The 20,022-nt window shown below is 38.8% G+C and overlaps 1 protein-coding gene across 13 annotated transcripts in view; it reads left to right on the top strand.

Annotated features, from left to right (window-relative positions):
- The first annotated feature begins 954 nt into the window (after positions 1-954).
- Positions 955-20,022, top strand: part of HERC4 (HECT and RLD domain containing E3 ubiquitin protein ligase 4) — a 93,923-nt gene continuing 74,855 nt past the window's right edge. The window contains exons 1-7 of one of the 13 annotated variants that reach the window (XM_050958295.1): positions 973-1,283; positions 2,584-2,761; positions 3,317-3,436; positions 5,143-5,425; positions 13,229-13,388; positions 16,146-16,222; positions 18,141-18,362. In XM_050958295.1, the coding sequence (XP_050814252.1) occupies positions 5,200-5,425; positions 13,229-13,388; positions 16,146-16,222; positions 18,141-18,362 (685 nt within the window). In that variant the 5' untranslated portion in view covers positions 973-1,283; positions 2,584-2,761; positions 3,317-3,436; positions 5,143-5,199. Of the gene's footprint in view, positions 1,284-1,567; positions 1,859-2,583; positions 2,762-3,316; positions 3,437-3,462; positions 3,647-5,142; positions 5,426-13,228; positions 13,389-16,145; positions 16,223-18,140; positions 18,363-20,022 lie in introns of those variants that run through there. The other 12 variants (XM_050958305.1, XR_007775058.1, XM_050958298.1 and 9 more) reach the window with 12 other exon arrangements.

Here is a 20,022-nt window from a genome sequence, read left to right as displayed (position 1 = left end):
CGAACCCCTGTGCAAGCAGGTCTCCTTCCCCGCGGTTTGCTCTCGCGTTCCCCGAACCCCCTCCCCGCAAGCAGGTCTCCTTCCCAGCGGTGTGCTCTCGCGTTCCCCGAACCCCCTCCGTGCAAGCAGGTCTCCTTCCCCGCGGTGTGCTCTCGCGTTCCCCGAACCCCCGTGCAAGCAGGTCTCCTTCCCCGCGGTTTGCTCTCGCGTTCCCCGAACCCCCTCCCCGCAAGCAGGTCTCCTTCCCCGCGGTGTGCTCTCGTGTTCCCCGAACCCCTCTGCAAGCAGGTCTCCTTCCCCGCGGTTTGCTCTCGCGTTCCCCGAACCCTCCTGCAAACCGCGGGGAAGGAGATCTGCTTGCATGGGGGTTCGGGGAACGCGAGAGCACACCGCGGGGAAGGAGACCAGCTTGCACGGGGGTTCGGGGAACGCGAGAGCACACCGCGGGGAAGGAGACCTGCTTGCACGGGGGTTCGGGGAACGCGAGAGCAAACCGCGGGGAAGGAGACCTGCTTGATTACCAGAGAGGCTTCCTCAGGTATGCTGGGATACCTGCTTATTCCACGGAGGTCAAGAAAAACACTGGTAAGTGTCTACACTTGATTAACAGCGCTGGATCACCAGCGCTGGATCCTCTACACCCGAGACAAAACGGGAGTACGGCCAGCGCTGCAAACAGGGAGTTGCATCGCTGGTGATGCCCTGCAGATGTGTACAGCTCCTAAGTTGCAGCGCTGTAACCCCCTCACCAGCGCTGCAACTTTGTGATGTAGACAAGCCCTCAGACTCAGTGAAAGCGGACAAGGGAGGTAGAAGTATGAACAAAACGTTGTTCGAAGGTAAAACCGTTTGAAAGCCGGATACTGACAGCGCCCAGTAGGAGTGAGTTGCAGGGGGGCTCTGGGAAGAGGCGGTCCCTGAGGCACTGGAGGGCTCCGCTCGATGGTTTCCGGTTCAGTTTGCTCCCTTTACCAGCAGCGATTTATTCAAAAGGCCACTCTGCAAACCCGTCCTGGGCTCCGGGCCTGGGGGATCCGGGCGAGGGAGCCCTGTCCTCGCCCCCCAGTGGGCGGGGCCGGTCTGAGCAGGGTCTCTCCGCGCTCGCCCCACTGACGGCGGAGCGAGTCCCTCCCTCCAGGCGCGGGGCGAGGCGCATGCGCAGTGCGGAAGCCTCGCCGGAGCCGCGGTGCTAGAGGCCTGTCACTTCTTCCTGGTGCTCCTTCCTCCCCGGAGCAGGAGCCCCTCTCTCTAGGGTCCCCGCGGGGCTGTGACCCGGCCCTCCGGTGAGTTCCACCGGCGCGTGAGGTGCTGGGCGTGTGGGCCCCGTGCCGGCCCGGTGGCAGGGGCAGGGGCTGGGGCTGGGGCTGGGCTCTGCGGTAGCGGCGGCCGATCCCTGCGGTGCCCCAGGGGCGGTAGTTACAGCGCAGTGGGACCGGCGCCCTGCCCTGCGCCACGCACAGAGCGGGACGGGCGCCCGCCTCCTCTGAGCCCTGCAGGCCCGGCGCCCGGCCCAGTACGGCCCGTGGGCGGGGCCCAGACAGATTCACTCACCGCCCCGAATTGCTCTAGACTCGTGGCCATATCAGCGTGCGGGACCATGTTCCACCGGGATTTCCCTGTGCGCGGCAGGAGCCCGGGGCCCGCTCCTCGGGGGTGGTTGGTGTCCAGTTTCTTCCCTTGTGCTGCGAGTGGGGCCTGACGGACTGCGCAGTTTGTACTGGTGGCTGGTTTGAACAGACCTGAAAGATCTAGACTTCTCGGAGCATTATAAGACCCCGGGGTGCTGTTTGACGAGCCGGAGTTGGTATCAGCAGCCTTGCCCAAAATTTGCGTGCACCTAGTTTTATCTACAGTAAAGGTGTGTTTCATTGGTCCGTTGATTGTAAAGCAGTCTGGGATCTTTCAGGCTGAAAAGTACTGTATACAAGAAATGTTAAATATTATTTATTCTGCGTGAGATGTTTGAAAATGAGATTCAGAATTTGTCAGTCTTTCCATGAATGCAGAATGTTGCCTACAAGAGGAAAGGAGAATTATAGTCTATACTGTAGCCTTTTAAGCTGCTAGGTTTATGCCGTAGTTTTTCAGAGCTCTTCACTGTGTGTGCAGCAAGTAAACATAAACCACTAAAGCATACTAGAATTTTCCAGTCTCTTCCTTTGGCCCCATCATTGTATTGTTTTTTGCTCTAGAAAAGTAGGAGGTTGCTTCCCCCATCTTTCGCATTTGTTCCTTGTCAGTATCACACTGTTTTTAGTGGATGTCTCAATAAATAGTGACTCAGACTTGAAAACAAAATGCATGGAGATTCATGATTACTTGCTAGAAAATAAATGCCTTTCAAATCCTTGGCTGAAACCATAACAGAAGTGCAGAACACTACTATTAAGCCCTGACATTTTCTAAATTTCATAAATATTTTCCTGCAGAATAATAAAGTTAGAGTTTTTAAATTAAATTTCTAGTTAAGTGAAAATATTAGAATACCTTTTTCCTTTACATTAATGTATTTAGACTTGATTGTTCTGCAGTCCATTCTGGTAAAAATCTAATTAATTTGTGGATGTTTTTTTCCTTTTCCAGCAGCTGGGAAGAGTACTCGATTGTGGAAACCTTGGATCACTACAGTTGTATATCCATTCTATTCTTTTGTGTTACAGGTTGAAACTTGTATGGCAGTCATTTATATGGATCTGTGATGGATCTATAACTATGTCCCAAGTCAAGCCAAAGTCATTTTGAGCATCCTCTTCTGAATGTGGTAGGATAATAGTTACTTTTCCCATAGAGTAACCTATCTCTATCTGGTTATGCTTTAACCTTCCGAGACAGATAAATTGAGTTTCACATAAGTTACTGCATTTGGGTTGTTTACAGTGAAACTTGATGATCTATCTTTTGCACATTGACTTTTGGTAAAAGAAATGGTTTGCTCTGTTATCCTTGCCCATAAAGTCACCCCTTTCGCAATTATGCAGTGCTCAGTGTGGTAGTTGGCAACAGTAACTCTATGTGTGATGCTGTATTTAAGTGTGATGCTGTATTTATATAGTTTGTAAAGCACATGAGGATCTTTCGGGATGTAATATTTTGTAAATGTACTATATTTATGATAAATTTATATTGAACATCCCGTCCTTCAGTCATGCTATTTTGATTACAGTGTTAATTGATGAAGAATTGCAGTAACTTTTAATCAAGAATATTTGTAGGTTCTGTTTTAAAAATATGGGGAAATTCCTCTTCCTGTGAAATCAGTTCTTGATTTTTTGTTTTTAAATCACAAATACTTCACACAGAATTGGAAACTGAAAAGAAGAGAGAAATGTTCCATCGTCTTCTCAAAATCGAGCTGTAATCTGTCCCTATAAACTTAAAAATGGGATCCAGGGAGCAGGGATGGATGAGCTGGTGTCCATGGATGTAACTTAACAAGGTGAATTCAAAGAAGTGGTTGCCCTCCTTGGGGCCCAGTTTACGTTGTGATTTGCCTCCGTGGACAGTTGTGCTCTTGTGAAGCTCCAGAGAAATGCACCAGGACGGAGCAGTCCATCTGCCTGGATCAGAGTGTGGGATCATGGTCTAGGTTCTGATTAATATAAAAAATACAACTTTAAAATGTCAAGTGTCAAGAGACTCATACATGGTAAATATTATAGTTATTGGCACATCAGTTTGTATTATCAGCTATACCAGTTGATAGAACATCATTGAAGTTTTTAAAGGGCATTGGCAAATTAAATGTAGCCCAAAATACAAATTGTTAAAATAAACTTTTCATAAAATCGAAGACTAGAAAATGTTAGAAAGCTTTCTAAATTTTCAAGAAAATACCAAAGGAAATAGTTATCTTTAAACCAATAAATGTTCCCACGTGGTGACTGAAATCTAAATACTGCAACACTTGGATCCTGGTAGTGAAAGCAGGGTGGATAAAAATCAATGATTTAAAAAAAAAAAATCAGATATTTTAAATTTAAATAGGATCTTTTTTATTTAAATTGGATTTTATGGATAGATTTTTTTCCTCAGAAAGCATTTTATCTAAAGATAGTTTTAATTAAGATACATTATAGCTCAAAGATACCTCAGCTTAGAATAGGGATTATAAATTCTAATTCTATAGTACGAGACAATATATTCATGTAGTGTTTTAAGAAAAGTTTTGTAAATGAGTTCTAGTAGTTCATGGATTAGGGACCTAATCTTATGGGTCTCCAGGGGCTTCTGTATAGATTATTTAGGTTAATCTTTCTTTCTACCCAATGGGACTCAGTGCTCAGTCTAGAAGATACCATCAGAGATGCTTAGTTTTGCAGTTCTCAAACTATGGATTTGTGTCTCCAGAGATAATATGCTTGTTAACAGCAAAAATGTTTTAAAATAAATAATGTATAGAGGTGAGAATAACAGACCTCACCCCTATTGTCCCTCTGCAAATTTGTGTACGCTGAGTCAGTTCCTTACCTCTCTCTAAAAGTGCAAAGTTTCAAAAAGTTCAGTGAATAAAAGATTGTGGGGAGTGGAATAGATCTAGACAAGGAGAAGAAATCTGGAGATAAATGTGAGAAGGGAGGGACAGGCAGTAGAAACAAAAGTGAAACTTTTTGAGCAGCATATTCCAGAAGTCTTGAGGTCTTTCTGAATGTAGCCTTCATTAATTTGAGATCTACCATACCATTCTCTCACTAGAAGAGAAAACCTGTAATGGCAGCAGGCCATAAAAGAGACCCAGTTTGGGAATATTTTAATGAAGTTCCTCTACCTGTGAAGAATATGTATTAAGGTTATAACAGCCAACAAGAATGAGCTTTTTATGTAGAAATCCATTATTAAATCAAGTCTTCCTTACTAGTGATTTAAATCATGATTTAAATAAATTTGATTCAAATCAAATCCACCCTGAGTGAAAGTGACTTAAATTATCTGTCTCCAAATTGAAAGTAATGCAGTAAGTTAATGAAGAGCTTAAAGAGTGACAAGTAAGTTGGACTTTCAAAAGTCTTTCAGTTTCAGTTATCAAAAATTTTGCTATAGAAAAAAAATGTTTGTTTACATATACTTTTAAATGTAGGGTGTGGCTTTAAGTATTGGCTCCTTCATAACGGTACTTTATTTTTTTCCCCCTGAACACTGTCACAGAAGGAACATTTTGAACAGTGAAGTTGCAAGATCTTACCGATCAATACAACTGGAACCATGTTGTGCTGGGGAAATGCATCCTTTGGACAGCTTGGATTGGGTGGAATTGATGAAGAGATTGTATTAGAACCCAGAAAAAGTGACTTTTTCCTAAATAAAAAGGTCCAAGATGTAGGATGTGGACTCAGACACACTGTTTTTGTCCTGGATGATGGGACTGTGTATACATGTGGATGTAATGATCTAGGACAATTAGGGCATGAAAAATCCAGAAAGAGACCAGGTAAGTTAAAAGTAATGAAGAGTGAATTTTGTGTGCGTGTTGTTTTTAACTTTAGTTACTACATTTAGGCCTCAGAACTGCAAACATATTTACGTGTGCTTAACTTTCTGAGTGTGAGTAGTCCCAAGCACGTGCATATTTGCAGAATTGGGACTTTAAAGATTTCCTTTTTGTGGTTTTGATTTTTGTACTTCTGTTTCATTGCGTAGAAAGTAGTAAGCATATTAAATCCTATGAAGATATATAATTACCCAACCCAGCCTAATTGATCTCATTTTTATAAAATGCTATCTACCACTTAACTTGAAGTTTAAAAAAAGAAAAATTAAGTTATTACTTCATTGGTTGTATGTAGGTACATACAGTTATCATGTCAGTTCTTAGCCATTACTTTCTAAATCTAGTAAATATGTTATAATTTTAATAGGTTATTTTAAAAACGTAATTACTTATGTCATGTCCCATGTGATAGACTCATAGTCTTTAAGGCCAGAAGGGACCATCATGATCATCTATTCTGACCTGCACATTGCAGGCCACAGAACCTTAGGCCTCAATCCTGCAAATTGACCCCTGTCCCTGTTGAAGAGTCTTTATGTGGACGGGGGGCGGGGTCCCCTCTGACAGAACGATTTTTAGGCTAATGACCTTAGTTTGTACATCCCAGTGTAACTCTTAGTACTTGATTTTTGTTGTTGTTTAGATGCATTATTTTGCCTGGCCAGGATCCAGTTGTGTCTCATGCTTAGATCTTTCTGTAACATTCTCTAAATGAAAAACCTTTCATTTATTATAACTAAACCATTTTCTGTTAACTTCTGTTTCTCTAACAACTCTGTAGTTTTAATTCTGTTCCACAGTGCTTTCCATTCCTCCCTTCTCTGTTTGCTGATATTGTTGATATGTGCATGCTACGCGCTTTCGTCTAGGGCACACTAAAATATTAAATATTAGATTCAAGACTGACCATGCTTTTTACAGTTTCACACCACATGTAATAGCTGGTTTATAGTTCTTTAGTCATTTAAGTATTCATTTACAGTATATTTACCTAGAAAACATATTAGTGAGATTACCTTGTGGAACTATACCATTATGAAAATTAATTTAATTTAATATATAGACAATTGCTTATATATTAAATAATTATCTCATAGAACAGTAGATCATGGCTACACAATTTATAGCCACGGAGCTGCTGGGCTTTAGTGGCAGTGAGGGAGACCAGCAGGGCCATGGCCAGCGACCAAGCCAGGAACCGCAGCCAGGCAGCTCCTCCGGCGTGGCTGTGCCGCCTCTAGTCCTGCCCACTGTGGTGGGTACCAAGGTCACTGGCAGTGGTACCTGGTCACTATAGTATGTGCAAGCAGCTCACACGCTCCCAGACAGGAGTACAAGGTCCACTTGCACACACTAGTGACAGGAGTTGCACGCTGCTGCATGCCTGGGACTCCTGTTTGGGAGCGTGCGAGCTGCTTGCATGCACCGGCGTGACTAGAGACAGCTACCAGTGAGGCAGGGCTGGAGGAGCTGCATGGGCTGAGTACTGGCTTCTGCGATAGTGGTGAAGCAGCAGCATGTTGGGCCACCGTGGTTTCTGCCCCAGTTGCTGGCCATGGTGCTGCTGGTCTGGCTCATTGTCACTAGAGCCCTGCAGCTACGCTTATATCTGTAGATATAAACTGTGTATCTGTACAGGACTCTAATCATAGCACTATAATTTGCCAGTTACATGACAAACCATAACAATTTTCAGTGTCTTCCTCTGTGAATAATCCTGAATACCTAAAATCCCCTCATTTGAATAGTTTCCTATTTTATATGTTTCTGATTTATTGTTGCTATTCTAAACTTAAATTATTTTATACCGTAGAGTGCTTAAGCACCATTGGCAAATTCTCAAAAAGTATGTTGATGATGTCCATAGAACAGTGATTCCCAAACTTGTTCCACTGCTTGTGCAGGGAAAGCCCCGGGCTGGCCGGGCCGATTTGTTTACCTGCCACATCCGCAGGTTCAGCCAATTGCGGCTCCCAGTGGCTGCGGTTTGGTGCTCCAGGCCAATGGGGGCTGCGGGAAGCAGCGTGGGCCGAGGGACATACTGGCCACCACTTCCAGCAGCTCCCATTGGCCTTAGGAGACAAAGAGCTTTATATTTTCTAATTAATCATTGTGATGGGAAGGTAGTTTGTTTAAAGCAGCACTCTCTTGTTTTCGTTTAAAATAATTAGAAAAAATAAAATTTCTGAAAGCGTACTCTGAATAGTGTGTCCTGATTTTTTTATTTAATTTTATTTTTTAAATAAGGAGCTTTTAGCTTCCATACTGATGTTAGGAAGGGTCTTCTGGGTAAGCCTAAAAAGTCACAATGCCAAACAAATTCAGGCTCATTCCTTCCTCCTCTCCTGCATATTATTTCTGCATTTTCATATCAGCTTTGCTGCTTCTGTTACTGGCAAACACCGTCTTGCAGGGATTGTGGAGGAGTAAACGTGAGCTCTCTCCAGAGTAGTACATGTGAGTGGTGTCTTCATTCTACTGCCATACAGTGAAATTGACTAAGCATGAAAAGCTGTCAAATGCAATAGGTAAACAAACTGGATGGAGGAAAATATTTTGTTCTAATATCTGTCAGTTATAGGAATTTTGAAAATTCCTTGTAACGAGATTTAAAATTTTTTTTTTTCAAATAGATTGTGTCCATTTATTGGGTAGTGTCTTTATTTAGAACTTAAGTTCTAAAGGGCTGCTTCCGAAGTTGCTTTCTAGATGGTTGCTATTTAGCTTTTTAAAACCAAGTATTTTTTTTATTTAAAAAAAATTGGTAAGTGGATATTAAACTGGTTAACTCAAGCTTCATTGTAATTTTAACACATGCCTCTCTCATTGCTAGCAAGCATTTGCTGGCATGAACTTGCATGTTGATTAAGCTAGCAGGATATGACTTTTGTGAATTATCTTTAAATAGCTATTAAGATCTGAATATGTTAATCTTGTCCAGTAAATGACACAATTTGAAGGCCGTTTTGAAGACCAAGATTGTAAATAGCATGCTTGCAATAGACATTTTTTTCCATCTTGGAAAAAAAATTAACTGACTTGGGGCCTTTGTTACCTTTGCACGCAAAGCAGCAAAACGAGACAATGGTCTTTTAATGCTATTAGAATTAATACAAAAGGAGGTTTCCATACTGAGACCGACTTTTAAATAATAGAATTTAAAAAAATGTGGCTTGTTGGAACCCTTGTGCTGCCTAAAAATACTCACGTATTTTGTATGACTTTCTGTGGCACTGTTTTATCTGAGGATGTTCAGGCCTTTATCTAAACCCTATCATGGGATAAGAGGGAAGGTCCTCTCGTGGATCAGTAACTGGTTAAAAGATAGGAAACAAAGGGTAGGAATAAATGGTCAGTTTTCAGAATGGAGAGCGGTAAATAGTTGTGTACCCCAGGAGTCTGTACTGGGATCAGTATTGTTCAACATATTTATAAATGATCTGGAGAAAGGGGGTGAACAGTGAGGTGGCAAAACTTGGAGATGATACAAAACTACTCAAGATAGTTAAGTCCAAAGTAGAGGGCAAAAGCGTTGCAAAGCAATCTCACAAAACTGGTGACTGGGCAACAAAATGGCAGATGAAATTCAGTGTTGATAAATGCGAAGGGATGTTTTCCAATGTGCATTACAACTATACATATAAAATGATGGGCTCTAAATTAGCTGTTACCACTCAAGAAAGAGATCTTGGAGTCATTGTGGATAGTTCTTTTGGAAACATCCACTCGATGTGCAGTGGCAGTCAAAAATGCTAACAATGTTGGGACTCTTTAAGAAAAGTAATAAAAAATATCGTTTTCCCTCTGTATAAATCCATGGTATGCCCACCTCTTGAATACTACATGCAGATCTAGTCACCCCATCTCAAAAAATATGTATTGGAAAAGGTTCAGAAAAGGGCAACAAAAATTATTAGGGGTTGTGAAATGGCTTCCATATGAAGAGCGATTAATAAGACTGGGACTTTTCAGCTTGGAAAAAGATGACTAAAGGGGATATGATATACGTCTATTAAAATAATGATTGCTGCGAAGAAAGTAAATAAGGAAGTGTTGTTTACTCCTTCTCATAACACAAGAACTAGGGGTCACCAAATGAAAATTAATAGGCAGCAGGTTTAAAACAAACAAAAGGAAGTATTCCTTCACACAACACACAGTCAACCCGTGGAACTCTTTGCCAGAGGATGTTGTGAAGGCCAAGACTATAACGGAGTTCAAAAAAGAACTGGATAAGTTCATGGAGGATAGGTCCATCAATGGCTATTAGCCAGAGGTGCAAAACCATGGTCTGAAGTGTCCCTAGCCTCTGTTTGCCAGAAGTTGGGAATGGGTGACAGTGGATGGATCACTGGATGATTGCCTGTTCCGTTCATTCCCTCTGAAGCACCGGGCATTGGCCACCGTTGGAAGACAGGATAGTAGGCTAAATCGATCATTGGTCTGACCCAGTATGGCCATTCTGATGTTTTTATTAATCCATAGATCACTGACAATAGTTTGTAAATGAGAGGTTGTATAACTAGATTACGGTATATGATGTACATTCTATCATGAGATATAAACTTATAGATCCTTTTAAAATATACTGTGTGCGCTTTAACTATATGACTTGTGTGCACAGTAATTATTCAGTGAACTTTCTGTATCTTTGTGATTTTAATTTGAAAATAAACTAAAGGCAATGTACTGGTGCAAAAATTCTGTTTTTAAGCGATGTAGTGGATTGCTTTATGCACCCAAATGTATCTGTCTTAGGGGCTGCTGAGTGACACTTTCTTCCTATGAACAAAAGTGAATTTGTGAGGCTCTGTTTAACTAGCACCTGTTGGAGTTGAGAGAGTGTTTGAAAGCAAGCTGTTTCTAATTTTTTAACTAACTTAAATGCACCAAATTACTAAGAGTGTGAAGAAAATATCAAATTGTTCATGTTTGGAAGTGTTTAAAAAAAATTGGTCTGAAGCCAAGTTATCTCCTCTTCTTGTTAGTGTTTATAATAGAAATACTTACAGGTCCTGAATACTAGCATTTATTGCTGTTTCAGTGGTTCCTAGCTGTGTGTTCCATAAAGGAAAAGCCAAGTAATGTGGGTAGCAGGGTCTCCCGCTTAAGTGGTAAGACAGAGCTGTGTAGTAGTAGTTGCAAGATCCCCAAAAGGGATTCATTCTTCAAGGATTTGGAAGGGCTTTAAATAGGTTAGTTGGTATTCTTCAGTTCTGTCTATTTGTACCATAATCTTTCCTTATGTGGGGAGAGGTGCTGCTGTGAGCTTTGGGCAGATCACAGGACTCTTTTTCTGAGAAATAATTATTTGCACCCAAATAACTAGTTCATCTTGCCTCCAGTGGTAGTGAAGCTGGGACACTAGACCTGCAGGAGAGTTTGACAGCCTAATTGCTGCAAATTGTTCTTTCGTTTCTGCAACCCTTTAGCATTTAGTGCCACAAGCTCCTGGATTTGTCTGAGGTTATCAGAATAAAAGCTTTCACTTTTAATGACTGTCTTTTTTTTGTGATTACTAGTGGGTTTTAATCATCTCACCAAATGGAACTTTTAAATTAGGAGCATGTGTGAGCATGAAATTTACAAACTATTTCTGTGTTGCAACATTCTTCTTCCTGAGCTCCTATTTTTCTTTTTATCTTTTCCCCCAGTTTGACTTATTTATAAAATGACCAGATACGTGAAATATTGGTCTACCTCTTATTTGGCAGTACAGGGAATGCTTAGGGTAGAGCTACACTTACCTTTCAAGTTATTTTTATGTTCTGTAGAAGTCCGTGCGTGAGGGAAGGGCAAAAGAGAGTGGTTTCCCATTTGTTTTCACTTACAGGCATATGTGTACTTACGTATGCTTGCCAACTGCTAACTTATCTATAAGCATTTTGTAACTGTTGCAGTCACTCAGTTGCCAAACTCATGTTCAGAAATTATGATTGGCTTTAAAATGATTTTTAAAATTTATTTTTATTAGCCTTCTGGTTTCTGAATCTTTACACTCCAGTCATGTTTTTCAGACTTTTCCCAATAACCATGAGGCATAGAAAGTATGTTGTAAAAAATGAAAGTTGAGATTCAAAAGACTCCAGGATCTAGGGCTTTAAGAAAAACACAACATGTTAGAAAACTGCACTTCAGATGTTCAGTTATTTTGTGTGCTTTGATTTTGGGATGCCTAATTTGACATCTTACACCTGATTTTTCAAAGGTGCTGAGGATTCACAGCTTTCGTTTAAGTCAGCACTTTAGAAAATTGAGCATAAACTGTCTTAAAATGAGCACGAGATTCATGGACACTTACGAACATTTTGGTGTTAATGACAGGACTCTGATATTCCCTCATAACATTGTTGAAGTTGAAATAAAAATTTCTGGAGGTTTCTGAACACAAGAAGTTAGAAAGGAGGAAAATACTGGATAGTTGTTTTTTAATTCCATAAATGCTACCAAAAGCAGTTCTACTACCTTGGATTCCTTTTCTGACTATTATGGTTTTCTTCTTCTTTAAAGGGATGTTGAGAGATTTAAAAACGTTTATCTTAAAACATCTGCTTTACCTGTTCTACTACTAATACAATCATAAATTATGAAAACATGAATAATTTTTTTTAAAATATCATTTAGTCTTAACTGTTTTACTTTTTTTGCACTTCATTTTGTTTGGAAAATTAAAGGACAACTCAATTTGACTTTACGGTTCTCATGCAGTAGTCTAGTGCTGGAGCTTTTGGGTTATTAATGCTTGAATCCAATCAGCTATTTATAATTGACATTTAAAATCATTTAATGTATAGTAAATGACCTTTGAAAACAGCTTTGATTCTAATAGGTTCTCTGTCCCTTCCATCACTTCCCAGACTTTGGCCCTGAAACCATTCAACAGTCTCCCATCAGGTGTTGAATTAGCTTATGTCCCAGTGCTCTCAGTCTATAACTAATTCGCAGTTTATGAATACCACATCTTCAATTTTTTTTTAATGATTTTGCTTAACTGCCCAGTTTCTCAAGTTTGCTATTGAGTGCATGGGAATGTAGCTTATTTGACCAGCACAAGTGCACACTTTGAGTACAGCCAAACATATCTGAAGATATGCACACACAGAGTAGTGACAAACAAGAGGTTATCAATGGAGTCTTATGTCCTTAATTAACTACATGGTTTTTCAGAGGTCTGCTGTGTGAATCTGTGCATCAAATTTAGCTTTTAGGCCCTGATCCTTCTGTGCATGCATGCAGAAGACTACCTGTGTGGAGTCCATTGCAGGGTGGTGGCCTTAGTCTGTAGCCTGCCTTATTGTGCCTTGCTATTAAAGGACTTCTTAATTATGATGATAATCAGTGCATAATGGAATGTTTTCCTCTTACATAATGGCTATACATTTAGTCATTCAGTAATAATCACTTTAATGTTAATTGAGTCTGTGCGTTCATTTTCATAGATTTTTAAGGTTAGAAGAGAACCTTTACTATTATCCTGCATTTTCTATGCATTCCAGTTGATAGAGTGCCCTTATATTGTAAAGATACTTTAATCTTGGTCACTGTTTATATGGGATAATAATGGGGTGAGATTTAACTTGCCCTTGTTGGATTATGTCATTAATAAAGGTATTTTGGCATGCTTTTAGACTAATTTTCCATGATATTTCATTTAATATCTTAATATACAATGGCAGGAATGGAAATTTTTTGTTTAACTGTCATATATTAGAACATAATTTCTTTCCTCTCTTACTTTTACAGAGCATGTTGGTGCCTTGGATGCCCAAAATATTGTGTCTGTTTCATGTGGAGAAGCCCACACACTAGCATTAAATGACAAGGGCCAAGTGTATGCTTGGGGTCTTGCTACTGATGGACAGCTTGGCTTGCCTGGAACAGAGGAATGTATCAGAATACCCAGGTAAATGAAAAAGTGATCAAAGTAAAATTTGTATATATTTTTTTGGAAGAAAACTTGTTACATTGAAAGACATGTAAGTGAAACTACTCAAACCATTCTATAATTAAAATACTTGTCAAGTAATTCTGTAAAATATAGAAGGTTATTTTACAGCTGTGGAACCTGATGATAATTTTTATTACCTCCTCCCAAGTCACTCAGTGTGTTCTTGCTAATAGGCACGCTTGGTAGATGAATACATTGGAAGAAAAGTGTGGATGTTTTAAAAACACAAATTAAGAAAAGTAGATGCTACTGGCTTTTATTTTTAAAACAATTGAAGTGAACTAACCTTTTAGGAACTTGCCTGGTTTGTTTTTTTTTTTTTTGTTTTTTTAATGTTTTTTTTTGTTTTTTTTTTTAAATAATCATGTGAGTAAAGGAAAATGTTTGCAATCTGATCTTTATTCTAATTTTGCACCTGAAGTACTTAGCTGACTTGGAATAATATACCTTCTGGTTATGTAATCTAAATGTGTGTGTAGTGGTCTATTTTTTGTTTTTTTGGTTCCCCTTGAAGGGGGATATGCTTGCTTTGCATCTCCACCACACAGTCCCTATTAAGCAATATTTTTGGTATACCTTAACCTTATGTCCTGATCCAGGCCATGCTTCAACTTTATTACCATGAGTAGTTTTATTGAAATCATGGTGATAAAGCTGTATGTATTTGCTGGATTGGGTTCTTAATCATCACTGTTAAGCTATCTAGCTTGACTCAAGAGTTTGAGTACCAACTTCAGGAAAGACTGTTAAGAAGCAGGGCACAAACCCCAAACTAGTTGTAAATTCTGTACTTGGATTTCACCAACCAAGTATCGACAGTAAACTCCTCGGGCACTTTAACAGCTTAACGTGGAGTCACAGTCATTCCCCTTGGGTACTCCTACTCTATCTTGTCACCTCTGCAGGCTTCCCTTTGTGATAGATGGTCCCTTATACCAAAAATCACCACATCATTAAGGAGTTATGCTGAATCCCATGTTAATTCCGCTTTAGAGCTTATAATAAAGACAACACTGGTAGCCAGTCCTACAATAAATTAACTGAAGATTTATTAACTGAGAAAAACAAATTTAGTTATTTACATGGTTAAAACAGATAAACATACACATACTAATGAGTTAGCCTTAGTGTTTCAAAAGGTGACAGAAGTTGCTGTATATGCAATCTCTATATGTCCTTTAGGGCCAACCCAGCCTAAGCAACTGGGGATCTCTGATGTATGCTTAGAAATCTTGCCCTCTCAAAGTCCAAGCAGAAGAGAGAGAGTTTCTTCTTGTGGGGTATTTTTATTCCTTTCGCCCCAGAGTTCAAGCTGATGGGATGAGTCCACACACGTCTCCTCTTCATGGGTGAGGGGAGGAATGCAATTAACCAAGTAATTGTTCTTTGTTGTTTCACAATAGCTCATTTGGTTTCAGTGGGCCTTCTTGATGGGTAGGACCTAACACCTTCTGTAGGAAGGCAGCATTTTACATTAAGGCTCCTTTTGTGTTTGTTTGATGACTTGTTTACACTTACAGCACTCCAGGGGCCAATATAGTGCTTAATGAAGATGCTACCTATGCCAATGGGAGAGCTTCTCCTGTTGGAGTAGATACTCCATCTTCGGTAGTAGCTATGTCAACAGGAGAAGTCCTCCTGTCAACATAGCTCTGTCTGCACTGGGGATTAGGTTGATATAACTATGTTGCTCAGGAGTATGAATTTTCCCCACCCCTGAGCAACGTAATTAAAGTGACGTACATTTGTAGTGTAGACATGGGCTCATATAATTACAGAGGATTAAAATGCAAACACTTACTATAAACTTATAACACGAAGTGCGGCTGTTATAGCTGAGATTACTACATGCAGCGTCCTACAAGCATTTAATCAAGTCTGGACACATTCTTATCAGCGGAACATATATGGTAACAATACTAACACACAGGTGTGTCAGACTGGTTTCCAGCTATGTGTTGGTCAATATTCAGTTGAGGCCTAGAGGCCTTTGCATGGGCTGGCACCTGGTCTGCCAGCATCACAGTCACAGCCACAGCATTAGTTTAAAACAAAATGCTATGACTGATTTCATGCATCTTTATATGCACTTACAGGTTTTTGAGTAAGGTTATCAGGTCAGAGAGCTCACCTAAGTTTGTTATATTCCTAGGGTGAAATTCTGGCCCCCCTGAGTGCAGTTTCAAAACTCCCATTGACGGCAATGGAGTGAGGATTTAACCCTCACATTCAAATGTATGTGGCATAAGCTAAAAACAATCTGATCCTTGTAAACCCATTGGAATTATTTGGCCAAAAAGTTGTATTTAAAATGGTGACGAATAACACATTTTAAAGCTTTGGTCTCCTAAATCTAACAAATCTCCTTTTGCATCTCCCTTTCAGTGTTAGATTTTCAGGTGGATGACATCCTTGTGTCCCTGAAACAAGATAACACCAAACAAAAGTCCTACTTCTGCAGAGGAATCTCTGATGGGCTAATAAAACTCAGTAACAAACTTCTGTGGGTTCCAACTAGCCAGAGTTTTGGATTAATATTTTGTAATTTACAAATTAAATTAAAAGATGTTTTATAATATTTCAAGTAGGTTTAGCTCTACTTTTGTGGAAAGGTTTAACTTGTATTTCTGTATTCAACATCCGAAGGAGGAATTACTGTTTTGTAGTGCCAAGATCTGGTGGTCTAATTCCTTCTCCTCTTTAATCCCATAGAAATATCAAAAGCTTATCAGATATCCAAATAATGCAAGTTGCCTGTGGCTACTGTCACTCACTTGCACTCTCAAAAGGTAAGTAAAGTTGTTCTTCAGTATATATGTGAATTCCTATGGGGTAATTCAAAAGGGTTTTTTATTGAAATTTTTAAAGAAATATCTCCAAGGTGCCTTTGACACTGTGCCAACTTCCACCTCCTATTGCCTTAGCTATGTTACCTTTTTTATGTTTAAAAAAAAACATTGTGAATTTTTTACTTGATATTTATTATAAAAACGTAGCTCTGTCCTGATAGCCCTAGAATTATTTTTCTCTGCTACTCTCTAACTGGCACAGGGTTAAAAGAAAATAATGAAATGTATGACAAGTCTCCAAAATATATAATTGTTTTACTGATGTTCTTTGAGAGTATTATGGAAATCAAAATGTGAAAATCCAATTTATCACTTGATCTTGATGAATAAGAGCATTTTACAATGTTAATTATGGTCCTAATCCTGCAGACATTTATGGATCTGCATAATATCATTGGATTAATCGTACTGTTAAACAACAATAGAATACCATTTATTTTAAATATTTTTGGATGTTTACTACATTTTCAAATATATTAATTTCAGTTACAACACAGAATACAAAGTGTACCGTGCTTACTTTATATTTATTTTTTTTACAAATATTTGCACTGTAAATTTTTTTCCAATTAATCTCATACAAGTACTATAGTGCAACCCCTTTATCATGAAAGTTGAACTTACAAAAGGAGAATTATGTAAAAAACAAAGAAATGTGCATCACTTGCCGCTATCATTGTTCTTCACATCCTGTGTTGTCAGATTATACGAACCAAATCTTTATAACAGTTGTTGAATTGTTTTTGTTTGTTACATATTGAGTTTAATAATTTGTGACAAGTACACTTGGTTTTTGATATATGCTATTTGAGAGTCAATTCCTGACAGGCGCAACAAAAAAAAAAAAAGTTGTATACCTGCAAAGGGCTATTGTTCTTACAGAATATTTAATTGTAAAAAAGAGCTCAACACAACTGCCATATTATCTTTGTCTACATTAGGGAAATTTAAAAAAAAAATATGATCATTACTAGTGCTGACTCAGGTCCACCAGTGTTAGCAACACTGGGAGTCATTGTGTAGATGGGCCTCTAGTATTTGTAATTGTGTCTCTGAGCCTGCTCAGAACAGGTCTAATCAGTGCCTGTGCTTAAAAAGCCATTCTAGGGCTTTGCAATGTTGCTGATGTGGGTGGAGTTGAAAAAATGTTGGCAACAGTGAGTAGTTTTTGTAAAACTTCCTTACTGTAGTGGACAAGGCTGCCCTTTTTAAAATGGTGTAGAGATAAGTATTTCTAACTTGAGCCAATAAAAAGTGTGAAGTAGTGATCTCTCTGAGTAATTGGATAAAATTTGAAACGTTGTAACATTGATTGAAAAGGCTTCAAAACTTCATGCGATAATTCTTTTTTTAAACTATCCAATAGATGCCAGCTATTGTGGATAGTAAAGTTACAGAATGGTGATTCATGCTGTAAATTATCATTTCAGTAGCAAAATTATTAAATCAATATTTGTATTCATTTCAGTGACATTTTTAATAAGTGATGGAAGCACGTACTGTTCCATTTCCATCTTCCTTGATAAGGCTAATAATTAGCTGGTGCTGCTGATGTGAAAAAGTTATGTGCAACCTTGAAGTTTTTGAATTGATTTAAATATTAGTTTCAAATTAGTCTGACATCTGGGTTTGACTTCAGTCTCAGATTACAATCAGTTTTGAGTTTGAAAGACCAAATCAATAGAAATTTCTGAACTACTGAAATTTGAATTCCCTGTACAAAATAGTCCAGCTGTTTAATTTTTGAAAGGTCATGAGTTTATCCTTTTTTATTAAAGGGATTGAATATACTTTTTAAAACTATGTTTAAAGTATGTTGATCCTGCTTCATCTTAGATTTTTTTTTTCTCTTTAACAGGCAGTGAAGTTTATTCCTGGGGACAGAATAAATATGGCCAACTGGGTATAGGTTATGAATTTAAAAAGCAGACTTCACCTCAACTGATTAAATCTTTACTGGGAATCCCTTTTGCACAAATTGCAGCAGGAGGAGCACATAGTTTTGTACTAACTCTTTCTGGAGCCATTTTTGGATGGGGACGCAACAAATTTGGTCAGCTTGGTCTTAATGATGAAAATGGTGAGTAGTTGTTACTTCAAAATATTTCACACTGGAAGTCTTTATTGTGGCTCTGCCTTGTACTGAGTGTCTTGGAATAATCTTTCAAATTGGAATTCTTGTCCGCATCATTGACTAGCAGAGTTATAAGTAACATCCTGGTCTTGTTAATTCAATGTCTGGTTTTCATTCACCATTGCCTGGGCCCCCTGGATTGAATTTGTAACTCAAAACCCAGGACAACTTCCCTCTTGATAGACTAAGGATGTATTGTAAATTAGCAAGTAAGGCCCTGACTGCAATATTTGCATATGTGCTGAGCTTTTATCAAGTGGGACCAAAGTGTGTAATCTGTGTTTCTTTTGCCCACTCCAGAATAAGGTCAGGTATAACTGAGTCCCTGGAAATGGGACAGGATCATCCAGACAGTCCTGTCAGATACTGCTCATGAGAGCTGAAGTCATAGTTGCATACAAAAGAGAAAATAGAAGCGAGATTGTCTCATTGCTTCATGCTAAAAGCACTCACTGACAAAGTTGTCCTGTAATTCTGCTGAGTCCCTTTCCCTTTCCCTTTATGAATGAAAAAGCGTTTGAGCTCTTTGAGCTCTCATTCTTTTCTTTTTAACCTTTCCTTTGCTCTTTTAAGTTAACTTAACAAGAATGATTCTGTTCAGTCACTTAGAACTTGAACAATCTACCTTTTGGTAAATGATCACATTTTCTGAGACTGCTTTTAACCGATAGTCTATTAGATAATAGTATACACAGACAAATTTAACGTATCTTTTTCATTATATATTTTCCTTGTCTTCTGTCTCCCAATGACCCCTTTTGGGGACTATATAGTCAGTAAATTAATCTACAGATGTAGAATTTATGAATTACCGAATTTAATCTCAGACATTTTGTTCTGATTTCATCTAATTGTGCTGAGAACTGGTTAATGAGGCAGTTAGCTATGGAAATGATGATGTGTGTCGGTTCCATGTTAGGTGGAGAATGGGGAAAATGTATAATTAGCTAAAATTTCTCAATAAAAAGAATACAACTGAAACTTATTTCTGAAGTAATCGTTTTAAATATGGTTGTCCTTTTTACAATGAGAAAATTAGAAAGAATGAAACTGGTTTTTAGTGGTCATGTTTTCACAGTTAATCAGTCTGATGGAAAATGAAAAATCACATTTCATAGCCTTTGTAGATGCTCTTTAGAGTCCACATTACCCCATTTTTATCAGACACTAATAAAGCGTACATTTTTAATGTACAGAATTATTTTTAAATAAAGTTATACAATTGTCGTACATTTAAACATTTCTTCAGTATTGTTAGTTTACAAATTTTCACTTGTGCAACTAGATGACAATGCTGTTTTAGTCTGTTATAGCTGCAGGGAAATTTGACTTCTGCCTCTAAAACAAACATGAACTCTGACATGGTCTATTGCTATAACAGTATCTCATGTGGTGTGTATAAACATTTTTTTTAACTCTTGGAGTGTGCAAATTCAATGTAATTTACCTCTGTACACTTTTCTTTTTAAAAAAACAAATTAACATTTTTCATCATCTAAAACATATGCATGGGATAATCTCTCCTGCATTGTCCACCTTAGGTCTAATTTACTGCATTGTATTTCATGATCTGTGGGATAATGTTCATGAGCCAGTGCCTTTAATT

Source organism: Gopherus flavomarginatus, chromosome 6, assembly GCF_025201925.1.
Source record: "Gopherus flavomarginatus isolate rGopFla2 chromosome 6, rGopFla2.mat.asm, whole genome shotgun sequence".
In the NCBI taxonomy this organism is placed as follows: domain Eukaryota; kingdom Metazoa; phylum Chordata; order Testudines; family Testudinidae; genus Gopherus; species Gopherus flavomarginatus.
The sequence above is the reverse complement of the archived record's forward strand: the minus strand, read 5'-3'. Positions and strand labels throughout refer to the sequence as shown.